Source organism: Vulpes vulpes, chromosome 1 (assembly GCF_048418805.1).
Source record: "Vulpes vulpes isolate BD-2025 chromosome 1, VulVul3, whole genome shotgun sequence".
NCBI lineage: Eukaryota > Metazoa > Chordata > Mammalia > Carnivora > Canidae > Vulpes > Vulpes vulpes.
Genome location: NC_132780.1, coordinates 136,340,989 through 136,365,282, shown reverse-complemented (window position 1 = coordinate 136,365,282; position 24,294 = coordinate 136,340,989). Strand labels below are relative to the sequence as shown.

At 40.1% G+C, this 24,294-nt stretch overlaps 1 protein-coding gene across 4 annotated transcripts in view; it reads left to right on the top strand.

Moving 5' to 3' along the window:
* The window catches only part of BTBD9 (BTB domain containing 9), a 410,333-nt gene that overhangs the window by 41,964 nt on the left and 344,075 nt on the right, over positions 1-24,294 (top strand). For all 4 annotated transcript variants that reach the window (XM_072731483.1, XM_072731492.1, XM_072731484.1 and 1 more), the window contains 4 exons: positions 274-637; positions 1,740-2,004; positions 18,183-18,402; positions 20,948-21,067. In XM_072731483.1, the coding sequence (XP_072587584.1) occupies positions 274-637; positions 1,740-2,004; positions 18,183-18,402; positions 20,948-21,067 (969 nt within the window). The remainder of the gene's footprint in view (positions 1-273; positions 638-1,739; positions 2,005-18,182; positions 18,403-20,947; positions 21,068-24,294) is intronic.

Below are 24,294 nucleotides of genomic sequence, written 5' to 3'. Positions count from 1 at the left end.
CTTTCATCTTTCTATTTAATGAATGTCTATTACCTATTTGAATTCTCAGGATATTTCATCAGCCCAATTGTTTATAGAATTAATCCAAAATAGTTTATAAACCATTTCTTTTTCTTTAGAGAATTATTTAAATGATTACTGTGCATTTCTTCACCTGAATCTTTGTGTCATTAAACAAATTTATGTTTGCATAATGCTGATAACCATGATTTCATAATATTGTAGCAAATCTTATTTGAGGTTTTCCTCATGCATTTCTTCTCTGATGTGTAGAGCATTACTGTATGGTGGAATGAGAGAATCACAACCTGAAGCAGAAATCCCTCTCCAAGACACCACTGCAGAAGCATTCACAATGCTGCTTAAATACATCTACACTGGGCGGGCAACGCTGACAGATGAGAAGGAGGAGGTGTTGCTGGACTTTTTGAGCCTGGCTCATAAATATGGATTTCCAGAGCTGGAGGATTCTACCTCTGAGTATCTCTGCACCATACTTAACATTCAGAATGTCTGCATGACTTTTGATGTTGCCAGCCTCTACTCACTTCCCAAGTTAACTTGCATGTGCTGCATGTTTATGGACAGAAATGCTCAGGAGGTGCTCTCAAGTGAAGGCTTCCTTTCCCTTTCTAAGGTGTGTCATCATCTGCAAGTACAGGCATGCATCATGTTATTTAGATCTGTGCAGTAGGAGAAGAGTCATAGACTAAAAATTAAAAAATAAAAATCCTTGATCTGGAAGGGGTCATCTGTCTAGCTATCTGCCTCCAGCTACTAAGACTCTATGTAGATCATATAAGAGAGAGGTAAATTGGTTCTATGTCTAAAAGAGGCTGTGCTGCAGAGTGGGTGTTTTCAAAGTGATGACTGTCAGGTTTTTTGTGGTGTTGCGTACTATTTTTTCATTTTGTATTTCTCCCACAGAGAGGTGCAACTAATAATTTGTTATTATGAGAGAGAAAATTCATACAGGAGATTTCCTGTGTCATTGGCCCTACCAATACCTCAAATCAGAGCTAGGGCAACAAGGGAGAAAAAGGAACTTATACGAGAGGATGTCATTTTAAGTTATCCTCTCCCACCCACCCCCACCACCCCCACTGCTGCCAGCTGGCTCAAAAATAAACTCTTTTCCTTAGATCTCTCTCTGAACTCTGGTCTCTTCTTTCCCTTTTTGTGTTTCTCCTAGGACCTGAATATTTCAAATGAAAAAAACCTATTTGAAAAGCTACATATTTTGGCTTGAGTGTAAACCATGATTTTTACTATCCTACTTAATTTTTTGGAAGCAAGTGTCTTTGAGGGTTGCACCAGTGTTACTGGAGATGAGTCTAGAAATCTGAGAATCAAAAATATGGGAGTGCAATAATATTGTGAAACAAAAGATTTCGAATTTTAAATACTGAATGTATCCTACTGACTTATAAATTTAAACTCTCCTGAAGAACCTGCATGGAATGACAGCTCCTTATGTTGCCATTTTTCTTCTTGTTTTATTGAAGATAGGTGCAGATATGTTAGAAAGACTAGACATTTGATGTAGTGGTACAAGATGCCCATGGCTATTCATGGAGCCCTGGTGGGCAAGAGAGTATATGGCACAAAGATTAAAGAAAGAAGATGGTCAAAGAGTTGTTGAGATATAAGTGATACTTGCAGTTCTGTGAGGTTTTGCTGATTGATTGGATATATGGCTGAGCTCCATAATAAATGGATTTTTTTTTTATCCTTTTCAGACAGCACTTTTAAACATCGTATTAAGAGATTCATTTGCAGCTCCTGAGAAAGATATTTTTCTAGCCTTGTTAAATTGGTGTAAGCACAATTCAAAGGAGAATCATGCTGAAATCATGCAGGCTGTGCGTTTGCCTCTGATGAGCCTCACTGAACTGCTGAACGTTGTGAGGCCTTCAGGACTGTTGTCTCCTGATGCTATTCTGGATGCTATTAAAGTTCGATCAGAGAGCCGGGATATGGACCTCAATTACAGAGGCATGCTCAGTAAGTACCTGTTTACCCTAATCTCAGGAAAAGTTTTCTCCCTCGCCTGACAGTCTCAGCTACAAAATGAGCTACAAAACTCTAGTTGCAGGTGTATGTGAAATGTGTGGGTCTAAGAACATAGAGCTCTGCTTCCTCTTGTTTTCCTCTTAATTCCCTCAGAGACCGTTGAGTCTTCATAGACCCCAACATCGGTATTTCTTGCCAGGTCTAGACAGATTTATTTATTTTAAATGTTTTTTTTTTTTTTTAATTTTTATTTATTTATGATAGTCACACAGGGAGAGAGAGAGAGAGAGAGAGAGAGAAAGAGGCAGAGACACAGGCAGAGGGAGAAGCAGGCTCCATGCACCGGGAGCCTGACGTGGGATTCGATTCCGGGTTTCCAGGATCGCGCCCTGGGCCAAAGGCAAGCGCCAAACCGCTGTGCCACCCAGGGATCCCTAGACAGATTTATTCAGCTGTGTCCTAGAATATCAGAAATAGACACTCTGCTGAAAAGCTTCTTCTCATGCTAAGACCTTTCCTGCCTTCCTCCATCAAATTAGCCTTGAGTCCATGCTCTGTTCCTATTCCGTGTACTGTGAACGTGGAGATTCTAAATGATAGTAATAGCTACCACTTGTGTTACATATCCAACACTTACGTGATTGTTCTTATTGATAAAAACAATGGCAGTTAGGAAGTATTTATAAAGTGTTTGTATTATCAGTAACAGTTCTACATGATCACTTAATTCTCACAACAACTTATTTTTACAATGAGGAAACTGAATCACAGAGAGATTACACAGAAAGATTCTGAGCAGAGAAGCAGACCTTTGTAGCTAGGCTGTGTAATGAACCACCACACTACACTGCATAAATACAAAATACAGTCTCCTCTGATCCTTTTAATATACTTGTGGAAATAAGACCTACTCCCGTGAAAAGTTAAGTAGGACCATGTTTAAGGTGAGCACATGCTATGAATTTCGAAAGAGGATACAGCTTGGAAGAACTGAGGGAGATTTCATGGAGATCAGGAAGCCTGAGGTGAATCTTGGCCTTAGATATGAGGGTCTTCAGGGTGGAGTGTGTTTCAAGGGGAGGACTGGTTGCGTTTGACAGACAAGGTAGTGCGTTCAAAGGCCTGGGAACAGAAGAAGTGGATGAGAGCAGAGGGGCTCGCCTTGATAAACAATGTATATAAAGGTCAGCTCAGGCAAAATTGTGGAAGTCTTCTAACCAGCTTGGGATTTTGCTGATGCACAATGAGAAGCTGATTTTCAAAAATGAGAGATGTGTGAGTCTGATGATGGTCTTGAAAGTTTGATCTATGGTGCTATGCTTGATGATTTGGAGTAAGAAAAACTGGTTTGGGTAGACCAGTGAGGAGGGTGTTTGATCTGCACAAAGTTGATATAACCGTAAACTAGATTGGCAGTAGGGAAAAGGGAAAGTACATATGTATAAGGGAGATATTATTCTGAAAATTAGATCTTGATGATTTATGGGATTTAAATTTAAGAATTAAGTTTAGGAGGAAGTTACCTTATTTTTTCAAATCCAAGAAACCGGAAGTTCTCAAGTGCCATTGTTTTATTTTCCACTAAGAAAGGAAACAGTATTGCCAGTTAAATCATAACACACCATCATGTCTATATCCCAGTTTCAGAAATGTTAAAATTTGAAAAAAATATGTATCTTAGAATTAATGAAATGTAGTAGTTCTGAAGATGCTGAGCTTAATTTAAGACTGAGTTTGAGGGTTTCTGGAACATCTAAGTACTGAGTCCTGTCTCATGTTAGTCATTTCCCTGAGTCATCTTTTCCTTGACCATGCTCAGACATTCTCTTAAATACTGATTGATCGTAAGTAGGTGTCCTTAGTCTGGATTTCTCTTCTGACTCATCAGATTTAGATTTCTTTTCTTTATTTTTTTTTTTTTAAGATTTTATTTATTTATTCACGAGAGACACACACAGAGAGAGAGGCAGAGACACAGGCAGAGAGAGAAAGCAGGCTTCATGCAGGGAGCCCAATGTGGCACTCGATCCCAGGTGTCCAGGATCATGCCCTGGGCTAAAGGCAGGTGCCAAACCGCTGAGTTACCCAGGCATCCCTAGATTTCTTTTCTTTTCTTTTTTTTTCTTTTTCCCTAGATTTCTTTTCCAAGCATTTCCTCACTCCTGCAAAAATATCCCAAGCCTATCCCTGTAACGAATTTAGTTATAGGGCCCTGCCAACACCTCAAATCAAAGCTAGGGCAACAAGGGAGAAAAAGGAACTTATATGAGAGGATCAGACAATGATGACTTAGAAATTCTAAAATACAATTTTACTCATCTTGTTACTTCTCCCCCTCCACAGTCCCACTCTTTATCCAAGACTACCCTCAACTAGGACCCCTCTCTAGCACCTCCGATCTCCTCCCAGACCTCTCTCGAGCTGTTCCCTCTAGCTGCCATATTATTTCTCTACTGCTTTTCATTCTAATTCACACACTGGATGGTCAATGCATTGTATTTACTATCTTTTCAAACCAATGCCTAACTCCCTGTTTACCCAAGCTTCTGCTCAGACAACTCACCAACCGACCATAATTTATATGCCAAAGTTTTCTCTCAGTCCTCATTTTCTGATCTTTCAGCATCCTTAGATACCAGTGACCACCTTCTCTGTATAGAAGTTCTCTCCTCAGTTGGCTTCTATAACCCTTCTTTTCACTGGATATAGAAGAAAAAGTATTGGTTTTGGAACTAAAGAAGTTTGACCTCAAATCCTGAATGAGTCACTTGCTGGTTGTGTGACTTGATATTAAGTTCCATAAGGAATTATACTTTTAGTCCTACTAAAAAGTCCCCATCAAGTTTCCTAATATTTTATGAGAATTTAAATAATGTATGCAAATAATGTCTGTAAACTCAATCTAGGAAACCATTGTTATCATTATTTGTGTTCTTCCTCACCTCTGTCAGTCTGTAGGAATTACTGAATTGGTCATAGAAGCATGTATGTGAATTAGAATGAAAGGCAGTAGAGAAATACTATGACAACTAGAGGGAACAGCTCGAGAGAGGTCTGGGAGGAGATCAGAGGTGCTAGAGAGGGGTCTTAGTTGAGGGTAGTCTTGGATAAAGAGTGGGACAGTGGAGGGGGGAGAAGTAACAAGATGAGTAATACAATTTTAGAATTTCTAAGTCATCATTGTCTGATCCTCTCATATAAGTTCCTTTTTCTCCCTTGTTGCCCTAGCTTTGATTTGAGGTGTTGGTAGGGCCCTATAAATGAATTTGTTACAGGGATAGGCTTGGGACACTTTTGCAGGACTGAGGAGATGCTTTGGACACTTTACATAGTTGGTGGTAGCTTAGAATTGACCAGCTGGTCAATGTAGGTGTCAGACTTGGGTTATAATGAAGCCATGAGACTACTGTGAAAGGGAGTACTCAACAAGCTGAGGCACGCTCAGTTCTGGATGATATATTTACATAATTATTACTTATAAATGTTAAATTTTTCATTTGGGATAAATCAGTGGGATCTTGAGGAAGAAATTATACAGATATTTGGGAATCTTTATCTAACTTCTAAACTTGAGAAATGATTAAACAACAGGCTGGTTTTCTGACTTTTTACCTATATGGATAGCAAAATCAGCAATATTAACACCAAGGATGCATATCACTTTCCTATAAGCTCCTTAAAAAATAGGTTATTCTCTAAATAAATGTTATCCAAATATACCATTATTTTCTTTTATTACATTTCTTCACTGTTAAGAAAACGTAGTCTAAAACTTTAGAAGTTGAGGCGCCTGGGTGGCTTAGTCGATGAATGTCTGCCTTCCCCTCAGGTCATGATCTCAGGGTCCTGGGATTGAGCCCTGCATTCAGCTCTAGCTCCCTGCTCAGCCGGGTCTACTTTACCCTCTCCCTCTGGCCCTTCCTCTCCCCCTGCTCATGCTTGCTCGCTCGATCCCCCCCTCCTTCCTTCCCTCCCCCCCGTCTCACAAATAAATAAATAAAATCTTAAAAAAATAAAATTTCAGAAGTCTTCCTAGACTGTTCTGGAAGGATAGTTATGCTTATTTTGAAACTGTTGACCAAATTTGTTTGTTCTCCCCTGGGTATAGCTTCTATGTCTTTGGGACTTTTCATGAACTGTGGAGAGGTTCTCTCCTGGACTGGGGACTGCACAGATACTAATGCTTTTTCTTTTGAGTTGATTGGTATTGGTTACTGGAGGTTCAATTCTCAGAGCTGCATATCCTGAGGATTTTAACCAAATTACAGCAATTTTTCTCCTCCTTAAAAAAAGGGGGGACCCAAAGGATATATTTTTTAAGGATTTTATTTATTTATTCATGAGAGACACCAAGAAAGAGGCAGAGACACAGGCAGAGGGAGAAGCAGGCTCCCTGTGGGGAGCCTAATGCATAACTCAGTCCCAGGATCCCAGGATCAAGCCCTGAGCAGAAGGCAGCTGAACTGCAGAGCCACCCAGGCACCCCCCCCCCCAAAGGATATTTTTAACTTAACAGTTATGATTAGTCTTTCTGGGGAGATGGTTTTGGCTAGTTTTGTACACACACCTGGGGAAAGGAATTATCTCTTAATGAAATTATTTTTTTTCCTTAGAATATTTTAACTACCTGCAGTCAAACCATTCCCTTAATGCTTAGTTTGTCATAACTATTGAGGTATTATTTCTGCCTTGAAGGTGGTTTTTTTGATCAGACTGGATTATACTTATTTTGTGTGTCTCAGATTTTATTTTACTTTATATTTTTAAAAGATTTTATTTATTTATTCATGAGAGACACAGAGAGAGAGGCAGAGAAATAGGCAGAGGTAGAATCAGGCTCCCTGTGGGAAGCCTGATGTCGAACTTGATCCCGTACCCCAGGATCACGCCCTGAGCCAAAGACAGATGCTCAACCCCTGAGCCACCCAGATGACTTGTGCGTGTCTAAGATTCTAGACTTTAGGAAAGAGGACCATAATTATTATTGAGGAAATAATAATAAGAGGAAATCACAATTTATTATTTCTTCATGTTTATAGCAGGGAGCATATCACAACTTCCATTCTCAAGATTTCACTTTTTAAAACATTTTATTTATTTATTTGAGAGAGAGAGAAGAAGGACAAGCCAATGGAAGGGCAGAGGGAGAGAGAGTCTCAAGCAGACTTACTGCTGAGCATGGAGCCCAGTGTAGGGCTTGAGCTCGGGACCTGAGTCAAAGCCAAGTCAGCTACTCAACCGACTGAGCCACCCAGCTACCCCTGAAACTTTTAATACTTTAAAACTTTTTGACTTATATTTTATTTATCTCTCCAACTACAGTTTATAGTATCTTCATTGGTAAACTAGGGGCTTCACAAGGAATCCCTCCTGAGTATTCCTCAGTGGAGGCATTTTATGTCCGATATGTACTTGTCTATATGAGATGATGAGCTGCTGGAGGCTGAGTCCACTGCAGTCCAGCACACAGAAGACAGCGTAGGAGTTTTCTATTCTTTAAATAATAAATAGGATGAAGGTTCCATTCAGCTCTTAGAAGTTTTCATTCTGTGATCTTTATAAGTAACTTGCCTAAAGTTACTGAGTGAAATCAATGCCTGAGCTGGAACCAAAGTGCTGATCTGACTCATGAGGCCAGTGCTCTTCAATAGAGTCTCCTGCCTGGAATATTTTCTGTTTCTGTTTTGTGTTTGGTGTGTTTGAGCACCAGTACTGTTAAATGTGGAGAGGAAGCCTGTGGAGAGTGGAGATAATGGGGAGAGTTGGAAGACAGGAGTGTCAAGGAAGCCACTTGTAATGCGGTGTTTGTTGGAAGGGAGCAGCCACACGTTTTTCAGGGAAGTCAGGTTGGGGAGTACAAAATGATTTTGGGTACAGAATTAGGTAAAGAGATTGCAGTGGGCAGAGAACTGAGTATGGCTCCAAATGTTACCCATCATGAGTGGACAGCTATCTCAGCCTAGATGGTAATCTTAGGCTGAGATAGTTCAGTAAAGATAGTTCAGTAAAGAACTACTAGAAAGTTCAGTAAAGGATAATTAAGAACATAACACAATTAAAGAAAAACTCAAGATAATTAGCCTAGCAGCACTCAGATTTTGGCACTGTTTCACTAGCTGCAGGTCTTATTCATTTTCTTTGTTTTTCTAATAATTGGCTTGTTTCTGCCTAGCTGTGGAACTTCAAAGCTTAATTTTTTTCATGTTTGTAAAATGCATCCAAAATTACAAACGTAAGGAAAACTTTTGTTATCTGCTATGTTGTTTAATCCCTAATACCCTATATTCTTTGAGAGCTCTTTTTCTCTACTGATAAAATTATAGATGGTAAGAATATTTGTGGTTTGAGGTATTTTACTATGACTTGAATTTTCTCATGATCACTTTTCTTCTTAAATTCTTCTTAAATATAACTATAGGTTTTGCATATGCATGCAGACACACACACATGCACAAATACTTGGAGTTGGATTTTTATCCCATGAGACGCTCAGATTATGGTCACCATGAGAGAATTTCCACTTGTGTAAATGTTTCCCGTTTTAAAGTAAAAGATACTTTCAGGGGATCTGTATCAAGAATAGTTAGAAAAGTTCTCAAGCACTCTTGAAATAAACTTCAAAAGAAGACTTTAGACTTGTAGCAATTTCATTTCTATTTTAGACTTTTAGTTATAGTCACTTGAAACCTTTGTGCCTAGTGTTTTATTCTGAGCTTGATAAATTTTAGAGATGAAGGAGCTTATATTTAGAGAAAATCAAAGGGTAGCAACACTTTCTAAATTCTGAAAGCTTGAGTTCCTCCCTTTTCGGCGTGGTCTTGACTAATGGTGTCAGAACTGTTGGAGGTGGTTCCAGTGGTCTTCAACAACAGGCTTCAGACCCCCACATTTTACACCCAGCAATAAAGGAACAGATCTCTTTTTACCAAGGGGTACACATTGTTGGCACTGAAAAGTGCAAATTGGAAGTTTTTGTTTGCTTTATAAAGTGCTTCATCTCTAGATTGGAGGCTGCAGGAGGGCAGGACCCATTTCTGTTTCATTCTCTCAAGTATTCCTATGGTATCTGGTACAGATTGAATCCTCTGTAAATGGTTTTTGGCTGAATGCTTTATACTTACAGGGTACTGTAGCATGTTTTATTTGTGGTACGATCTTTACAGTAATGCAGTGGGTGGGTTGGACACAGCATTATTTGTAGATGAGAAAACAGATTCTGATTCAAAGGCACTGAGGGGTCTCACTCAGGGCCAGTGGGTGGTGGAGCCCACGTCTTCTCACTTTAAATACAACTTTGTTTGTTTTTATGCTATATCAGACTCTGTTTTTTTTTTAATTTTTATTTATTTTATTATTTATGATAGTCACAGAGAGAGAGAGAGAGAGGCAGAGACACAGGCAGAGGGAGAAGCAGGCTCCATGCACCGGGAGCCCGACGTGGGATTTGATCCCGGGTCTCCAGGATCGTGCCCTGGGCCAAAGGCAGGCTCCAAACCACTGCACCACCCAGGGATCCCAATATATCAGACTCTGTTTTTTCCCTCTGAGTCTCAGGTCACCTTACAGGGAAGGGATTAGAGAGAGGGATAAATATGGTCTTCCCGTCAAAACTCCTTATGAGAGAGGTGGTAGGCAGGGCTCCTGGAGTCAAACTGCCAAGTTCTAATCATAGCTCTGTCACTGGCAGGCTCTGTGACCTTAGGAACCAAAGTCTGTCTGGCTTTTCTCTGCCCTTACTTCCCCATCTGTGAAATGGACACATAATGGTATTTCACGCAAAGAGTTATAAGGAGTGAATCAAAGGAATTAATAAGGTTTGTTAAATAAGTGAGAAATAAATATGAAGAATATGTACAATTACCATGAACTAATAGAACTCAGGAAGTTATAAACCTGTATGAAAAGCGCAGAAGAGGTTGAGCATGACTAGGTTTCATTTGCTTTTTTTTTTTCTGAGTTGCCTTAGCCTTTTGCAAGTTAAATAGTCCCACTCACCCCCCATTTGTCACCTGCATTATTGTCATCTTTGTTATCACTCTCTTTACCTGGCTTCATGTGAAAATTATATAAATATATATATATAATTTTCAATGTAATATATTTTATTATTTTAATATAAAAATAAGAATATAAAATATAAAATAATATTAAAATAATTATTTTAATTTAATATTTTATATTATATATATAATTTTATATATATATAGAGAGAGAGCACGAGCATGTGTGTGTGCGACCAGGGGTGCAGGAAAGAGAGAAAATCATAAGCAGGCTCTGTGGCCAGCACAGAGCCTGATGTAGGGCTCAATCTCACAACCCTGAGATCACAACCTGAGCCAAAATCAAAAGGCAGACACTTAATCAACTGAGCCACCCAGGCATCCCTGAAAAAAAATTTTTTTAAAACCACATTTTCAAAGAAATATACGGTGATGAGTTACCCCCTTTCCCTAAGAGCCTTATTATAGCTTGCACTGTTCCCTATTCAGATCACATAGTCAAGATGTATATGTACTGTGAGAATTCAGCATTTATTTATAGTCTGTAAACTTGCTTAGTTCTCTTATTATTGTGTGTTTTTTAGTATATAACTTTGTAATCATACTGATAAATTATTTTTTAGAGCTTACTATGTGCTTTGCAAGTATCATCTCATTTAACCCTTCCAACAAATAAGCGAAAACACATGGGGCTGGGGATTGCCCTCTTGAGAGACTGAAGTTCAGAGAAGATAATTTCCCCAAAGTGGTTTGCCTGGTTAAAGGTGTCGCCACTATTTCAACTCTGATTCTGAAGATCAAGCTCTTCACATCTGCTAAAGCTGCCGCCTGTCCCTCCACGGGGAGTGTCAGTTAGAACGTTGGCACCTAGAGGACAGGCTCCAGATCTGTGAAGCAAGCTTTGCACGGAGGACTTCAGAGTTCCAGGAACAATTGACACTTAATAAATCTAGTGTGGGAAGGGGGAGGGAGTTTAATTAGAACCATAACATTGATTTTGATGACAGACTGAATTTTCAGTTGTAAAAATGCTCAAGTGAAGTAAAAATACACCTTTTACACAAATTGTTTTTCAGCTAGATTAACTTCTTGAGTATTATCTGTGTATGGTCCGTGTCCAGCAACTCTAGTATATGTATTGTAATGTGTCTTATGTTGCTTTATCAGAGATCTTTTTTTTAAAATAAATTTATTTTTTATTGGTGTTCAATTTACCAACATACAGAATAAAGCCGAGTGCTCACCCCGTCAAGTGCCCCCCTCAGTGCCCATCACCCATTCACCCCCACCCCCCGCCCTCCTCCCCTTCCACCACCCCTAGTTCATTTCCCAGAGTTAGAAGTCTTTATGTTCTGTCTCCCTTTCTGATATTTCCCACACATTTCTTCTCCCTTCCCTTATATTTCCTTTCATTATTATTTATATTCCCCAAATGAATGAGACCATATAATGTTTGTCCTTCTCCAATTGACTTACTTCACTTAGCATAATACCTTCCAGTTCCATCCCCGTCGAAGCAAATGGTGGGTATTTGTCGTTTCTAATGGCTGAGTAATATTCCATTGTATACATAAACCACATCTTTATCCATTCATCTTTCGATGGACACCGAGGCTCCTTCCACAGTTTGGCTATTGTGGACATTGCTGTTATAAACATTGGGGTGCAGGTGTCCTGGCGTTTCATTGCATCTGTATCTTTGGGGCAAATCCCCAACAGTGCAATTGCTGGGTCTTAGGGCAGGTCTATTTTTAACTCTGAGGAACCTCCACACAGTTTTCCAGAGTGGCTGCACCAATTCACATTCCCACCAACAGTGTAAGAGGGTTCCCTTTTCTCCGCATCCTCTACAACATTTGTGGTTTCCTGCCTGGTTAATTTTCCCCATTCTCACTGGTGTGAGGTGGTATCTCATTGTGGTTTTGATTTGTATTTCCCTGATGGCAAGAGATGCAGAGCATTATCTCATGTGCATGTTGGCCATGACCATGTCTTCCTCTGTGAGATTTCTCTTCATGTCTTTTGCCCATTTCATGATTGGATTGTTTCTTTGGTGTTGAGTTTAATAAGTTCTTTATAGATCTTGGAAACTAGCCCTTTATCTGATACGTCATTTGCAAATATCTTCTCCCATTCTGTAGGTTGTCTGTTAGTTTTGCTGACTGTATCCTTTGCTGTGCAAAAGCTTCTTATCTTGATGAAGTCCCAATAGTTCATTTTTGCTTTTGTTTCTTTTGCCTTTGTGGATGTATCTTGCAAGAAGTTACTGTGGCTGAGTTCAAAAAGGGTGTTGCCTGTATTCTCCTCTAAGATTTTGATGGAATCTTGTCTCACATTTAGATCTTTCATCCATTTTGAGTTTATCTTTGTGTATGGTGCAAGAGAGTGGTCTAGTTTCATTCTTCTGCATGTGAATGTCCAATTTTCCCAGCACCATTTATTGAAGAGACTGTCTTTCTTCCAATGGATAGTCTTTCCTCCTTTATCGAATATTAGTTGACCATAAAGTTCAGGGTCCACTTCTGGGTTCTCTATTCTGTTCCATTGATCTATGTGTCTGTTTTTGTGCCAGTACCACACTGTCTTGATGACCACAGCTTTGTAGTACAACCTGAAATCCGCCATTGTGATGCCCCCAGATACGGTTTTCTTTTTTAAAATTCCCCTGGCTATTCGGGGTCATTTCTGATTCCACACAAATCTTAAAATAATTTGTTCTAACTCTCTGAAGAAAGTCCATGGTATTTTGATAGGGATTGCATTAAACGTGTAAATTGCCCTGGGTAACATTGACATTTTCCCGATATTAATTCTGCCAATCCATGAGCATGGAATATTTTTCCATCTCTTTGTGTCTTCCTCAATTTCTTTCAGAAGTGTTCTATAGTTTTTAGGGTATAGATCCTTTACCTCTTTGGTTAGGTTTATTCCTATGTATCTTATGCTTTTGGGTGCAATTGTAAATGGGATTGACTCCTTAATTTCTCTTTCTTCAGGCTCATTGTTAGTGTATAGAAATGCCACTGATTTCTGGGCATTGATTTTTGTATCCTGCCACGCTACCAAATTGCTGTATGAGTTCTAGCAATCTTGGGGTGGAGGCTTTTGGGTTTTCTATGTAGAGTATCATGTCATCGGCGAAGAGGGAGAGTTTGACTTCTTCTTTGCCAATTTGAATGCCTTTAATGTCTTTTTGTTGTCTGATTGCTGAGGCTAGGACTTCTAGTACTATGTTGAATAGCAGTGGTGAAAGTGGACATCCCTGTCTTGTTCCTGATCTTAGGGGAAAGGCTCCCAATGCTTCCCCACTGAGAATGATATTTGCTGTGGGCTTTTCATAGACGGCTTTTAAGATGTTGAGGAATGTTCCCTCTATCCCTACACTCTGAAGAGTTTTGATCAGGAACGGATGCTGTATTTTGTCAAATGCTTTCTCTGCATCCGATGAGAGGATCAAATGGTTCTTGGTTTTTCTCTTGCTGATATGATGAATCACATTGATTGTTTTACAAGTGTTGAACCAGCCTTGTGTCCCAGGGATAAATCCTACTTGGTAATGGTGAATAATTTTCTTAATGTACTGTTGGATCCTATTGGCTAGTATCTTGTTGAGAATTTTTGCATCCATGTTCATCAGGGATATTGGTCTGTAATTCTCATTTTTGGCGGGGTCTTTGTCTGGTTTTGGAATTAAGGTGATGCTGGCCTCATAGAACGAATTCGGAAGTACTCCATCTCTTTCTATCTTTCCAAACCGCTTTAGTAGAATAGGTATGGTTTCTTCTTTAAACATTTGATAGAATTCCCCTGGGAAGCCATCTGGCCCTGGACTTTTGTGTCTTGGGAGGTTTTTGATGACTGCTTCAATTTCCTCCCTGGTTATTGGCCTGTTCAGGTTTTCTATTTCTTCCTGTTCCAGTTTTGGTAGTTTGTGGCTTTCCAGGAATGCGTCCATTTCTTCTAGATTGCCTAATTTATTGGCGTAGAGGTGCTCATAATATGTTTTTAAAATCGTTTGTATATCCTTGGTGTTGGTAGTGATCTCTCCTTTCTTATTCATGATTTTATTAATTTGAGTCTTCTCTCTCTTCTTTTTAATAAGGCTGGCTAATGGTTTATCTATCTTATTAATTCTTTCAAAGAACCAACTCCTGGTTCTGTTGATATGTTCCACAGTTCTTCTGGTCTCGTTTTCATTGAGTTCTGCTCGAATCTTTATTAACTCTCTTCTTCTGCTGGATGTAGGATGTATTTGCTGTTTTTTCTCTAGCTCCTTTATGTGTAAGGTTAGCTTTTGTATTTGAGTTCTTTCCAGTTTTTGAATGGCTGCTTGTATTGCGATGTATTTCCCCCTCAGGACTGCTTTTGCTGCATCCCAAAGATTTTGAATGCTCGTATCTTCATTCTCATTAGTTTCCATGAATCTTTTTAATTCTTCCTTAATTTCATGGTTGACCCCTTCATCTTTTAGCAGGATAGTCGTTAACCTCCACACGTTTGAGGTCCTTCCAAACTTCTTGTTGTGTTTTAGTTCTAATTTCAAGGCATTATGGTCTGAGAATATGCAGGGGACGATCCCAATCTTTTGGTATCGGTTTCGACCCAATTTGTGACCCAGTATGTGGTCTATTCTGGAGAAAGTTCCATGTGCACTTGAGAAGAATGTGTATTCAGTTGAGTTTGGATGTAAAGTTCTGTAGATATCTGTGAAATCCATCTGGTCCAGTGTATCATTTAAAGCTCTCGTTTCTTTGGAGATGTTGTGCTTAGAAGACCTATCGAGTATAGAAAGAGCTAGATTGAAGTCACCAAGTATAAGTGTATTATTATCTAAGTATTTCTTCACTTTGGTTATAAATTGATTTATATATTTTGCAGCTCCCACATTCGGGGCATATATATTGAGGATTGTTAACTCCTCTTGTTGGATAGATCCTTTAAGTATGATATAGTGTCCCTCTTCATCTCTCACTATAGTCTTCGGGGTAAATTTTAGTTTATCTGATATAAGGATGGCTACCCCTGCTTTCTTTTGAGGACCATTTGAATGGTAAATGGCTCTCCAACCTTTTTATTTTTAGGCTGTAGGTGTCCTTCTGTCTAAAATGAGTCTCTTGTAGACAGCAAATAGATGGGTCCTGCTTTTTTATCCAGTCTGAAACCCTGCGCCTTTTGATGGGGTCATTAAGCCCGTTCACGTTCAGAGTTACTATTGAAAGGTATGAGTTTAGTGTCATCATGATATCTATTCAGTCCTTGTTTTTGTGGATTGTTCCACTGAACTTCTTCTTAACGGGGAATTTTAAGAGTCCCCCTTAAAATTTCTTGCAGAGCTGGTTTGGAGGTCACATATTCTTTCAGTTCCTGCCTGTCTTGGAAGCTCTTTATCTCTCCTCCCATTTTGAGTGAGAGCCTTGCTGGATATTCTTGGTTACATGTTCTTCTCATTTAGGGCCCTGAATATATCCTGCCAGCCCTTTCTGGCCTGCCAGGTCTCTGTGGAGAGGTCTGCTGTTACCCTAATACTCCTCCCCATAAAAGTCAGGGATTTCTTGTCTCTTGCTGCTTTAAGGATCTTCTCTTTATCTTTGGAATTTGCAAGCTTAACTATTAGATGTCGAGGTGTTGAACGGTTTTTATTGATTTTAGGGGGGGATCTCTCTATTCCCTGGATTTGAATGCCTGTTTCCCTTCCCAGATTAGGAAAGTTTTCAGCTATGATTTGATCAAATACATATCCTGGCCCTCTGTCCCTTTCGGCACCCTCGGGAACCCCAGTTAAATGTAGGTTTTTCTTCCTCAGGCTGTCGTTTATTTCCCTTAATCTATCTGCATGGTCTTTTAATTGTTTGTCTCTTTTTTCCTCAGTTTCCCTCTTTGCCATCAACTTGTCTTCTATGTCATTTACTCGTTCTTCCACCTCATTAACCCTCGTCATTAGGACTTCTAGTTTGGATTGCATCTCATTCAATTGATTTTTAATTTCTGCCTGATTGGATCTAAATTCTGCAGTCATGAAGTCTCTTAAGTCCTTTATGCTTTTTTCTAGAGCCACCAGTAGCTGTATAATAGTGCTTCTGAATTGGCTTTCTGACATTGAATTGTAATCCAGATTTTGTAACTGTGGGAGAGAGGACTGTTTCTGATTCTTTCTTTTGAGGTGAGGTTTTCCTTCTAGTCATTTTGCTCAGTGCAGAGTGGCCAAAAACAAGTTGTATTGGGAAAAGGAGAAAAAGAAAGGAGAGAAAGAAGGAAAGAAAAGAGAAAAAGAAAAAAAGAAAAAGAAGAGAAAGAGAAAAAGAAAGAAAGGGGAAAAAGGGGGTGGGGGAAGCAATCAAATCAAAAAGAAAAAAAAAACATGGGGGAGTATCTTCTGATTCTGTATACTTTAAGTCCCTTGACTTCCCCTGGAACTTGTCCGTCTTGTTGGTCTTCTGGGGGAGGGGCCTGTTGTGCTGATTTTCACGTGTTAGCACTTGGGCGAGCTGCTCTGCCCCTGCCTGGTGCCGGGCTCATTGGGGGTTGTTTACCCTGTGAGGCCCCAGGAGGAACAACCGCAGTGGCAGCGGCCAGCTCTGGAGCCCTGGAGTCAGCTCCCGTAGGAACTATGGAGCTCTCTCTCCGCAGGGCCTGGATGATGATCCGGGGCCGGGCCGCTGATCTGCTCAGCTCAGCTGGGGGCAGGAGCATCCTTGCGGTCCTGGGCCCTCCAGGCCTCTGCCTGTCCCAGGGGGAGGCCAGATCCTGGGCTGTGTCCAGGCGCCCAGTGCTCCTGGGCCTGCGCTGTTGGATTCACGCTCCCGCCCCGCAGCCCCCTCCGCCGCCCGAGCCCCTCCGAGCTGCTCCCAGAGCCGCGCAGCCCCCTCTGCACGTAGCCTCTTTCTCTGCCGGAGCAGGAGCTGCTTCCGGGACACGCAACCCTGCCGCCGGAGCCCTCCGAGCTGCTCCTGGGGCCGCGCAGCCCCCTCCACGGAGCCGCCGCCCGAGCCCCTCCGAGCTGCTCCCTGCTCCCGGAGCCGCGCAGCGCCCTCCGCACGGAGCCTCTTCTTCTGCCCGAGCCGCTCCGAGCTGCTCCGGGTCCCGCTGTGCGCGCTGCAGCCCTTAGGGAGCTCGGCGCATCTCCCGGGTGCAGGTGCCTGTTAGTGTCCCAGGGAGCCCGAGGGCATCCCCGCCCTCCTGGGTCCTGCTCTAACTCCCTGCGAGCCCCTTTCCGCCCGGGAAGGTTGGTGCAGCTCCTGCTCCTCCGGGACGGGGCTCTCCTGTCCTGGGGACACTCGCCCCGGCCTCAGCCCGGCTCCTCGCGGGGCCCCTCCCCCTTGGAGGCCTTTTGTTTCTTTATTTCTTTTTCCCGGTCTTCCTACCTTGATAGAAGCGCGAACTCTTCTCATTGTAACATTCCAGCTGGTCTCTCTTTAAATCTCAGGCCGAATTCGTAGATTTTCAGGATGATTGGAAGGTTTTCTAGGTAATTTGGTGGGTGCAGGTGATTTGGGGACCCTACTCTGCCGCCATCTTGACCCTCCCCGCTTTATCAGAGATCTGACTGTCAGCTTTGCTTTTCTATTGTGCGCTTACTCCAGCTGGCAGCTACAGGTCATCTTATATGCCATTTTTGTCCTGTAGATATTAAGGCTACTAATAGAGTGAACGTGGCAGAGCTGATTTGTTTGTCCTAGTACTTGTTTTGTTTCTAGTATTACCAACTTTTTCTTAGTAACATTAGTCTTAGGCACTCTGTGGCTTTGGTGTGTCATTAAATTTAAACTGTGGGTGGTATCTTAATCCTCATAGACATTCCACATCTTCTATCTCCACAGACTTCTCTCTGCCATTTTAATTTTTTTTTTATTTTTATTTTTTTAAATTTTTATTTATTTATGATAGTCACACAGAGAGAGAGAGAGAGAGGCAGAGACACAGGCAGAGGGAGAAGCAGGCTCCATGCCCCGGGAGCCTGACCTGGGATTCGATCCGGGGTCTCCAGGATCGCGCCCTGGGCCAAAGGCAGGCACCAAACCGCTGTGCCACCCAGGGATCCCCTCTCTGCCATTTTTAAATGAAATGCACGTGATAAAATCAACTAGAATGCTAGAATTTTGTGTTCTTCCCAACAATACAGAATAATTACTAAGTAATCATTAACCTTGCTTTCTCTGTTTTTAACTGTAGTACCAGAAGAAAATATTGCAACTATGAAGTATGGAGCCCAGGTTGTAAAAGGGGAGCTGAAGTCGGCCTTATTAGACGGTGATACTCAAAATTATGATTTGGATCATGGATTTTCTAGGCACCCGATTGATGATGACTGCCGTTCTGGCATTGAGATTAAGCTAGGTCAGCCATCTATTATCAATCACATTCGGATACTCCTGTGGGACCGAGATAGCCGGTGAGTGATTAGCATGACTTGGATGGAAAATGACATTATGTTTGATTGACTTGGACTAATTTTGTGGTCGTCTTCTTTGGCTTTTCAGATTTGATGGTTTATTTCCTTGGGATCGTTTTGCTATTTCTTTTGAAGTTTAGTTCTGGGGGAAGAGTTAAAGGCTATTATCCTTAAAAAAAAATTTTTTTTTTTTTGCTTTTTTTCTGCTTATAAAAGTAATGAATATGTGTTCATCATGGAAAACATAGTATAGAAAAACAGAAAGAAGAAGAATGAAAACATTAGTAAATCACTGGCCATTAATAACCTTTATATATAGCTAGTATGTATCTAACTAGCGTATGTAACTATATGTATTTAACTAGTCACATACACAAAACAGAAATCTGTAAAACCACACATAGTTTTACAAAATAAAGGCTAACTTCACTTTGTAATTAATACATTGTGAACATTTTACTTAAAAAAAAAAATCCCTTTAAAATATACTTTTAATTGTTACTTGGTATTCTTTCTGGGTTACCAATATTTATTTACTTGATTACTTACTTTTGAATACTATAACTTTTTAAATGCATTTAATCCTATGGATGAAGAAAAAATTGTCTTTTATTGTGTGGATGAATAATCATTCTCAAATATAGGAAGTTTGTGAAAAAGATTTGGTGAGCTCCAGCCTCAGAACCTACTCAGTTGTGTAGTGGCTTCAAGATTCTGCCTTCTATCCAGCACCTCTGACACTTCCTCCACTGTAGTTTCTAGGGTTCATCCATGATGCTTAGAAGTACCAGAGCAGTTGGGCCACCAAAAATTGTCTCTCATGACTGCCATCATTAACTTAAACCCTCTATACCCAGAAATTGGCATAGAGTCTCCTAGGCCCTACTCATGCCTCTTTGAGTCTGGGCTGGGAGGACTTGGTAGTATTGGCAGTGATACCCTTGCATGGTACTTCATTTCTCCTTGCACACTGGCCACCACTCAGGCCTTTTAGGCCATTTGAACCAAATATGAGGGAAGCTTCATGAAGGGAGTTTGCATTTCCCATAGGTATGGGTGTTTGAGGCTCCCCGGTTATCTTCATCTGTTTTTTCTTTAGTAAGAATATATGTCCTGATATGTATCTTGTTGGATATAAAATGATGTTTAGTTGGCAAAATGGAGCTAATCCACATGTGATTTCCAAGAGTCTCTGGGCTAATAATAATAGTATAACAGTAATAATACTTATATAGCACTTTCATTACTTTTATGTGGTAGGTACTGTTCTCAAAGCTTTACATATATTTGTTTAATTAATTGTGAAATTAGTATAAAGATATTAAAAGAAAATGTTAGTATGTTTGAAACCGAAAGTAGTTACTATTTCCATGATGTTAAATATTTATAGGCCGCTTTGCTTTAGTATATGCATTACATTCACAGGGGACTTAGCTTGACCATGTAGCAGTTCTTTTCTTACAGAAGTTATCATTCTCAGCAAAGGTGAAAAATTCAGCATCTTAAGCCCAAAAGATTCTGACATGTGTTGTAAAATTATAACCTGCATTACTGATAACCCAGAGAGGTTCAATAAAAGGTTATAACCTGTTTGAGACTGAGCGATAAAATGAATGGGAGTGAGGGGACAGCAGAAAATGAGGGGATGACACAAAATAAGCTGACCTTTTCTGGTCACAACTGTTGGTTGCAGGCTGACATTTATGGTCGTCTAAATCTTCTGAGATTGTTCCTGTTGATATTGCAGTACAAGTAATAACTGCATCTCAAATTTAAATTTGGCTTATGACAGGGGAATACAGATTTGTTCAGGATGGGACCAGCATCTAAAGGTCCAGGGTAGCTGACTAGGGGATGATAGGCTATTTTCATTATTGCCAGATTATTAGCTGCCAAATTCTATGTTGTACCCAGAAGAAACACGTATTATCTCTTCACCCATGTCATTTATTTTTCTTTGGGCTGCGTATTTGTTTGGGATGGTGGAGACTGGGAGGGAGCAGGAGATAAGCAGGTCTTTCTGAGGAACCATTCCGAGTTGGCTTCCCTGAGAGAATAGAGCTGAGCACCCAGACTAGGGAAGGTAGAAGGAGAAGGCCCATCTCCCACTTATCAATTTTCTGTTCTCTCTTCTATCATGGCTTTATTAATCTAATATAGTAGGAGCAAGCCATCCTGGCTCTGTTTGAAAAGGAACAAATATCTTGCATGCTGGGTATGTGCCAGACAGTGTGCTAGGCCCTGAATATGTGAAGATAAATATGGCATGCTCCTTGTTTTTAAGCAGCTTGTGATCTAATAAGGCATACAGACATGTGGAGAGAGAATTACAGTACATTGTGGTGCACACTACAATAGCAGGATCTATACAGATTTTATTATTATCAGAATTTGATTGTTATGCAGAAAGTTTTGATAATTTGTAATACAGAAAATGTAATTAGTAAGTTATATTTTTTGTATCTTTTAATGTTTTATTGAAGTATAACTTGGTTTTGTTATTTTAATATGGTACTTTTTTCTGCGTTTTTCTTTTGATTCATAGGTCTTATTCATACTTCATTGAAGTGTCAATGGATGAACTTGATTGGATCAGAGTGATTGATCATTCGCAGTATCTGTGTCGTTCTTGGCAAAAGTTGTATTTTCCAGCCCGTGTCTGCCGGTTAGTTCTCATGGTTAATTAATGATTTTGCTATTTACTTAAGGAGATTTGGACCTTGGGAAACGGGCTCCTTTTTTTTTTTGTCTTAAGGAAGAAGACTTTTTCAGGATATCAGTTACCAAATGCATCCCAACTTAAAAAACTTAGGGAAAATGTGGAAACTGAAACATCTTAATTCTAGAGTGTATTCTGTTTTATCCACAGTGTTTTGTGCCATACTTATGCAGGAGACAGGCAGTGAACAAGAAGGGACAGAGAACACTGCAAAGTGAAAATGGTTATTAAGCTCCTTTGGTAGTCTTCAGGGCCAAGAGGAGATTTTTGGATGTTAGTTTGCACATTCTGAATATCTGTGTTCTTTTTCTAGGTCAGTGCTTATCGATGGAGTTTGACAGAGTAAATATTTCTAGTGGGTTGGGTTTGGAGCAGGGGAAGTGGAGCTGGTGGGGCCCCAGACTCACAGCCTTCCTTCAACCAGAGCAATTTCGCTTTTATTGTTGTTATGTATTGTAGCCCCATGGAAGGTTGTTCTTAAAAAGTGTTGATGAGCTACTGTTCTCATATTTCATATTCTTCCTTTAGGTTTAAGCCATCTTTTAAACTTCTGAAATTCTGCAAAACCTATACTATTAATGAATTTGGGAGTTGGGAAAATAGTTCGAGGTGCCTGAAATTCTGCTGGGTTTGTTTTTTTTCTCTGGCAATTTTTCCCTTGGAAATTTCTCTCAGGTATTCCTTACCTTAAAGTCAAAAGATCAAAGGCAGAAAATGATTGGTTCGTTTAGTCCAGTGTGGCAAGAGGAGAAGGAAAGGCATATGCTGGGCATAAACCAGGGACAATGTGGACTCTTACTCCCTCCCGACCCTACCTCATCCATGACCCTAGCTGACCTCCTACTGTGGCTAATTTGGAGCAGATGGGGATGGCCCATAGAACTTAACTCTCTCAGTCAGAAGACAACCTTTAACTTAGTAAACTTATGATCGAGCAGCATCAGGATGAATTCTTACCTCCTCCAAAGGAATTCCACATAACCTTTCAGCCTTCTGGTACAGTAAAGAAATGTTGCCTACATTTTTTTATTATTATTATGGGTATGAATGGACACAATATTGTTACCCAGGGACTCTCTTGTGTGAAAATGAAGAAAATCAATTTCATTTCCCCAAAGAGAGACTAAAGTATTGCAGGTCTGGCAGTTGCTTTTCTATCAAAGGAGTTTTGAATGGATTAAAATGAGAGGGATGAGAAATTGAGTGAAGATTTTGTATCTCAGAGCTGCCTAGGGATGCTTTGAGAGTGACAGAGGGCCCCCAACTTGGAGGAGGAGATTGAGTCTGCATTGACGCAGGCTATTACGGTTGTATGGGATTGAAACATAAGCAGCATAGCAACCAAAGCATCTGATGTGGACAGAAGGACTGTGTGTTTGCATTTAATTTGAAACAAGAGAAACATGACTCCCAGAACAAATCATGAATATAATACTAGCCATGACAGAGTCTGTGTGCTTTACCCACTCGAAAACTCGCGCTGTATGGAGGGAGATGTGTGCCCTCTGTCATGATCACTGGCTTTTATAAAATATACTTCCCCTTATTTATTAATGGGCATTATTTATACTCCCCTTTGTGATTTTGCCTCTTCTGAGTGGCCTTGCTCTTATTGATATAACTTTTTTGTGTCATAGAGGTTGGCTGTATTAGTTTTTGTCTTGGGATAGCCAGTTCCCAACTATGGCCTAGAAAAATTCAGCAAAGGTGATGTTAGAGATAGTGATAACAGGAAAAGGGAAGAGTCTTGATACCCATATTAGTTAAGAAACAAAATTTCAAAGATTTATAACCACTTTAACATATATCACTACATTACTTTATAAACTCTGCCTTTTGTAATACGTTGGGGACTTTGGTAGTTAAAAATGAACCTAAGAATGAGTCTCAGTTGATTATCTAAGGATGTCTTATACTTGGTATTTCTTTTCTTTTTTTTAAATACTTATTTATTTTAGAGGGAAAGAGAGTGAGCAGTGGGGAGGGGCAGAGGGAGAGGTAGAGAGAGTCTCAAGCAGACTCTACGCTGAGCGCAAAGCCCAACACAGGGCTCAATCCCACGATCCTGAGATCACAACCTGAGTGGAAACCAGGAGTCAGTTGCCCAACTGACTGAGCCACCCAGGTGACCCTGTACTTGGTATTTATCTTCATAATCGTTTATTGACTTTCTAAGCAATGTTTTAAATAAACGTTTTCCAGGGACTTCACTGGGCACATATAAATTCATCATTTCCTTAGCATGTAAGTGTTCACTTTGCATTATTTAGTTAATTTGCACATTTGTATGTCACCTTTGTTTTTCAATGTCCTTTGAGTCTTTTTGTCTTACCTCTGATACTAAAATTACAACTTCTTGGAAGTGAGTATGGATTCACATCTTTTAGTATTCTTGTATGGTACTCAGGCTATGATGTAGTATGCAGTAGGTACTCTATAAATGGTTTCATGGGGTCAAGGCACTGACTGCATAATGAAAAGAGATTGATTCAGCATTGACCTGCATATATAGTCATTGTTTTTTTTTTTTATCCATGTATTTGTTAAAATGTATATCAGTGCTAGAAAGGTCTCCAGTACATGGTTTACAAAAGTAACCTTCTCTATTTTCATGAAGAAACTGAATTTTGAGGTTAATTTTGAAGAATGTGAATATCATGTATTGAGGAAAGATTACATCAAATATATTCACAAAAGAAGAGAGACTGTGAGTTGGGGAGTGTGAGATTACCTAGCTCTCTTTGAGTCTTGGCTGGATTGCATGTAAATCAGTGCTCTGTAGTAAGAAAACAAAACAAAACAAAACAAAAACATGGGCTTTGGAGTTAGAGCTCTTCTCACTGTCTGGTTTCATCTGATCATGGCATGGTGATCTTAGTAAAGTTGTGCCTCTCCAAGCTTTTGTTTCTACACCAGTAAAAAACAGGATTAACAACACCATTTATGAGTTCTGCTGTGGAAGGTTTAGATAACATAGCATGTATACAAACATTAAGTACAGTGCCTAGCCCAAAGTGAAGGCTCCGTCACTAGTGGTTTTTATTTTTAGTTTTTTTTTTCTTTTTATAATTTTAAAATTGTTTTTATTTTTATTTTTTCTGATTTTTAAGACTCCATTTGTGTTTGACCTTCAGAGAAAAAGAGCCATTCTTGCCATCCTCTCTAGCCACAGT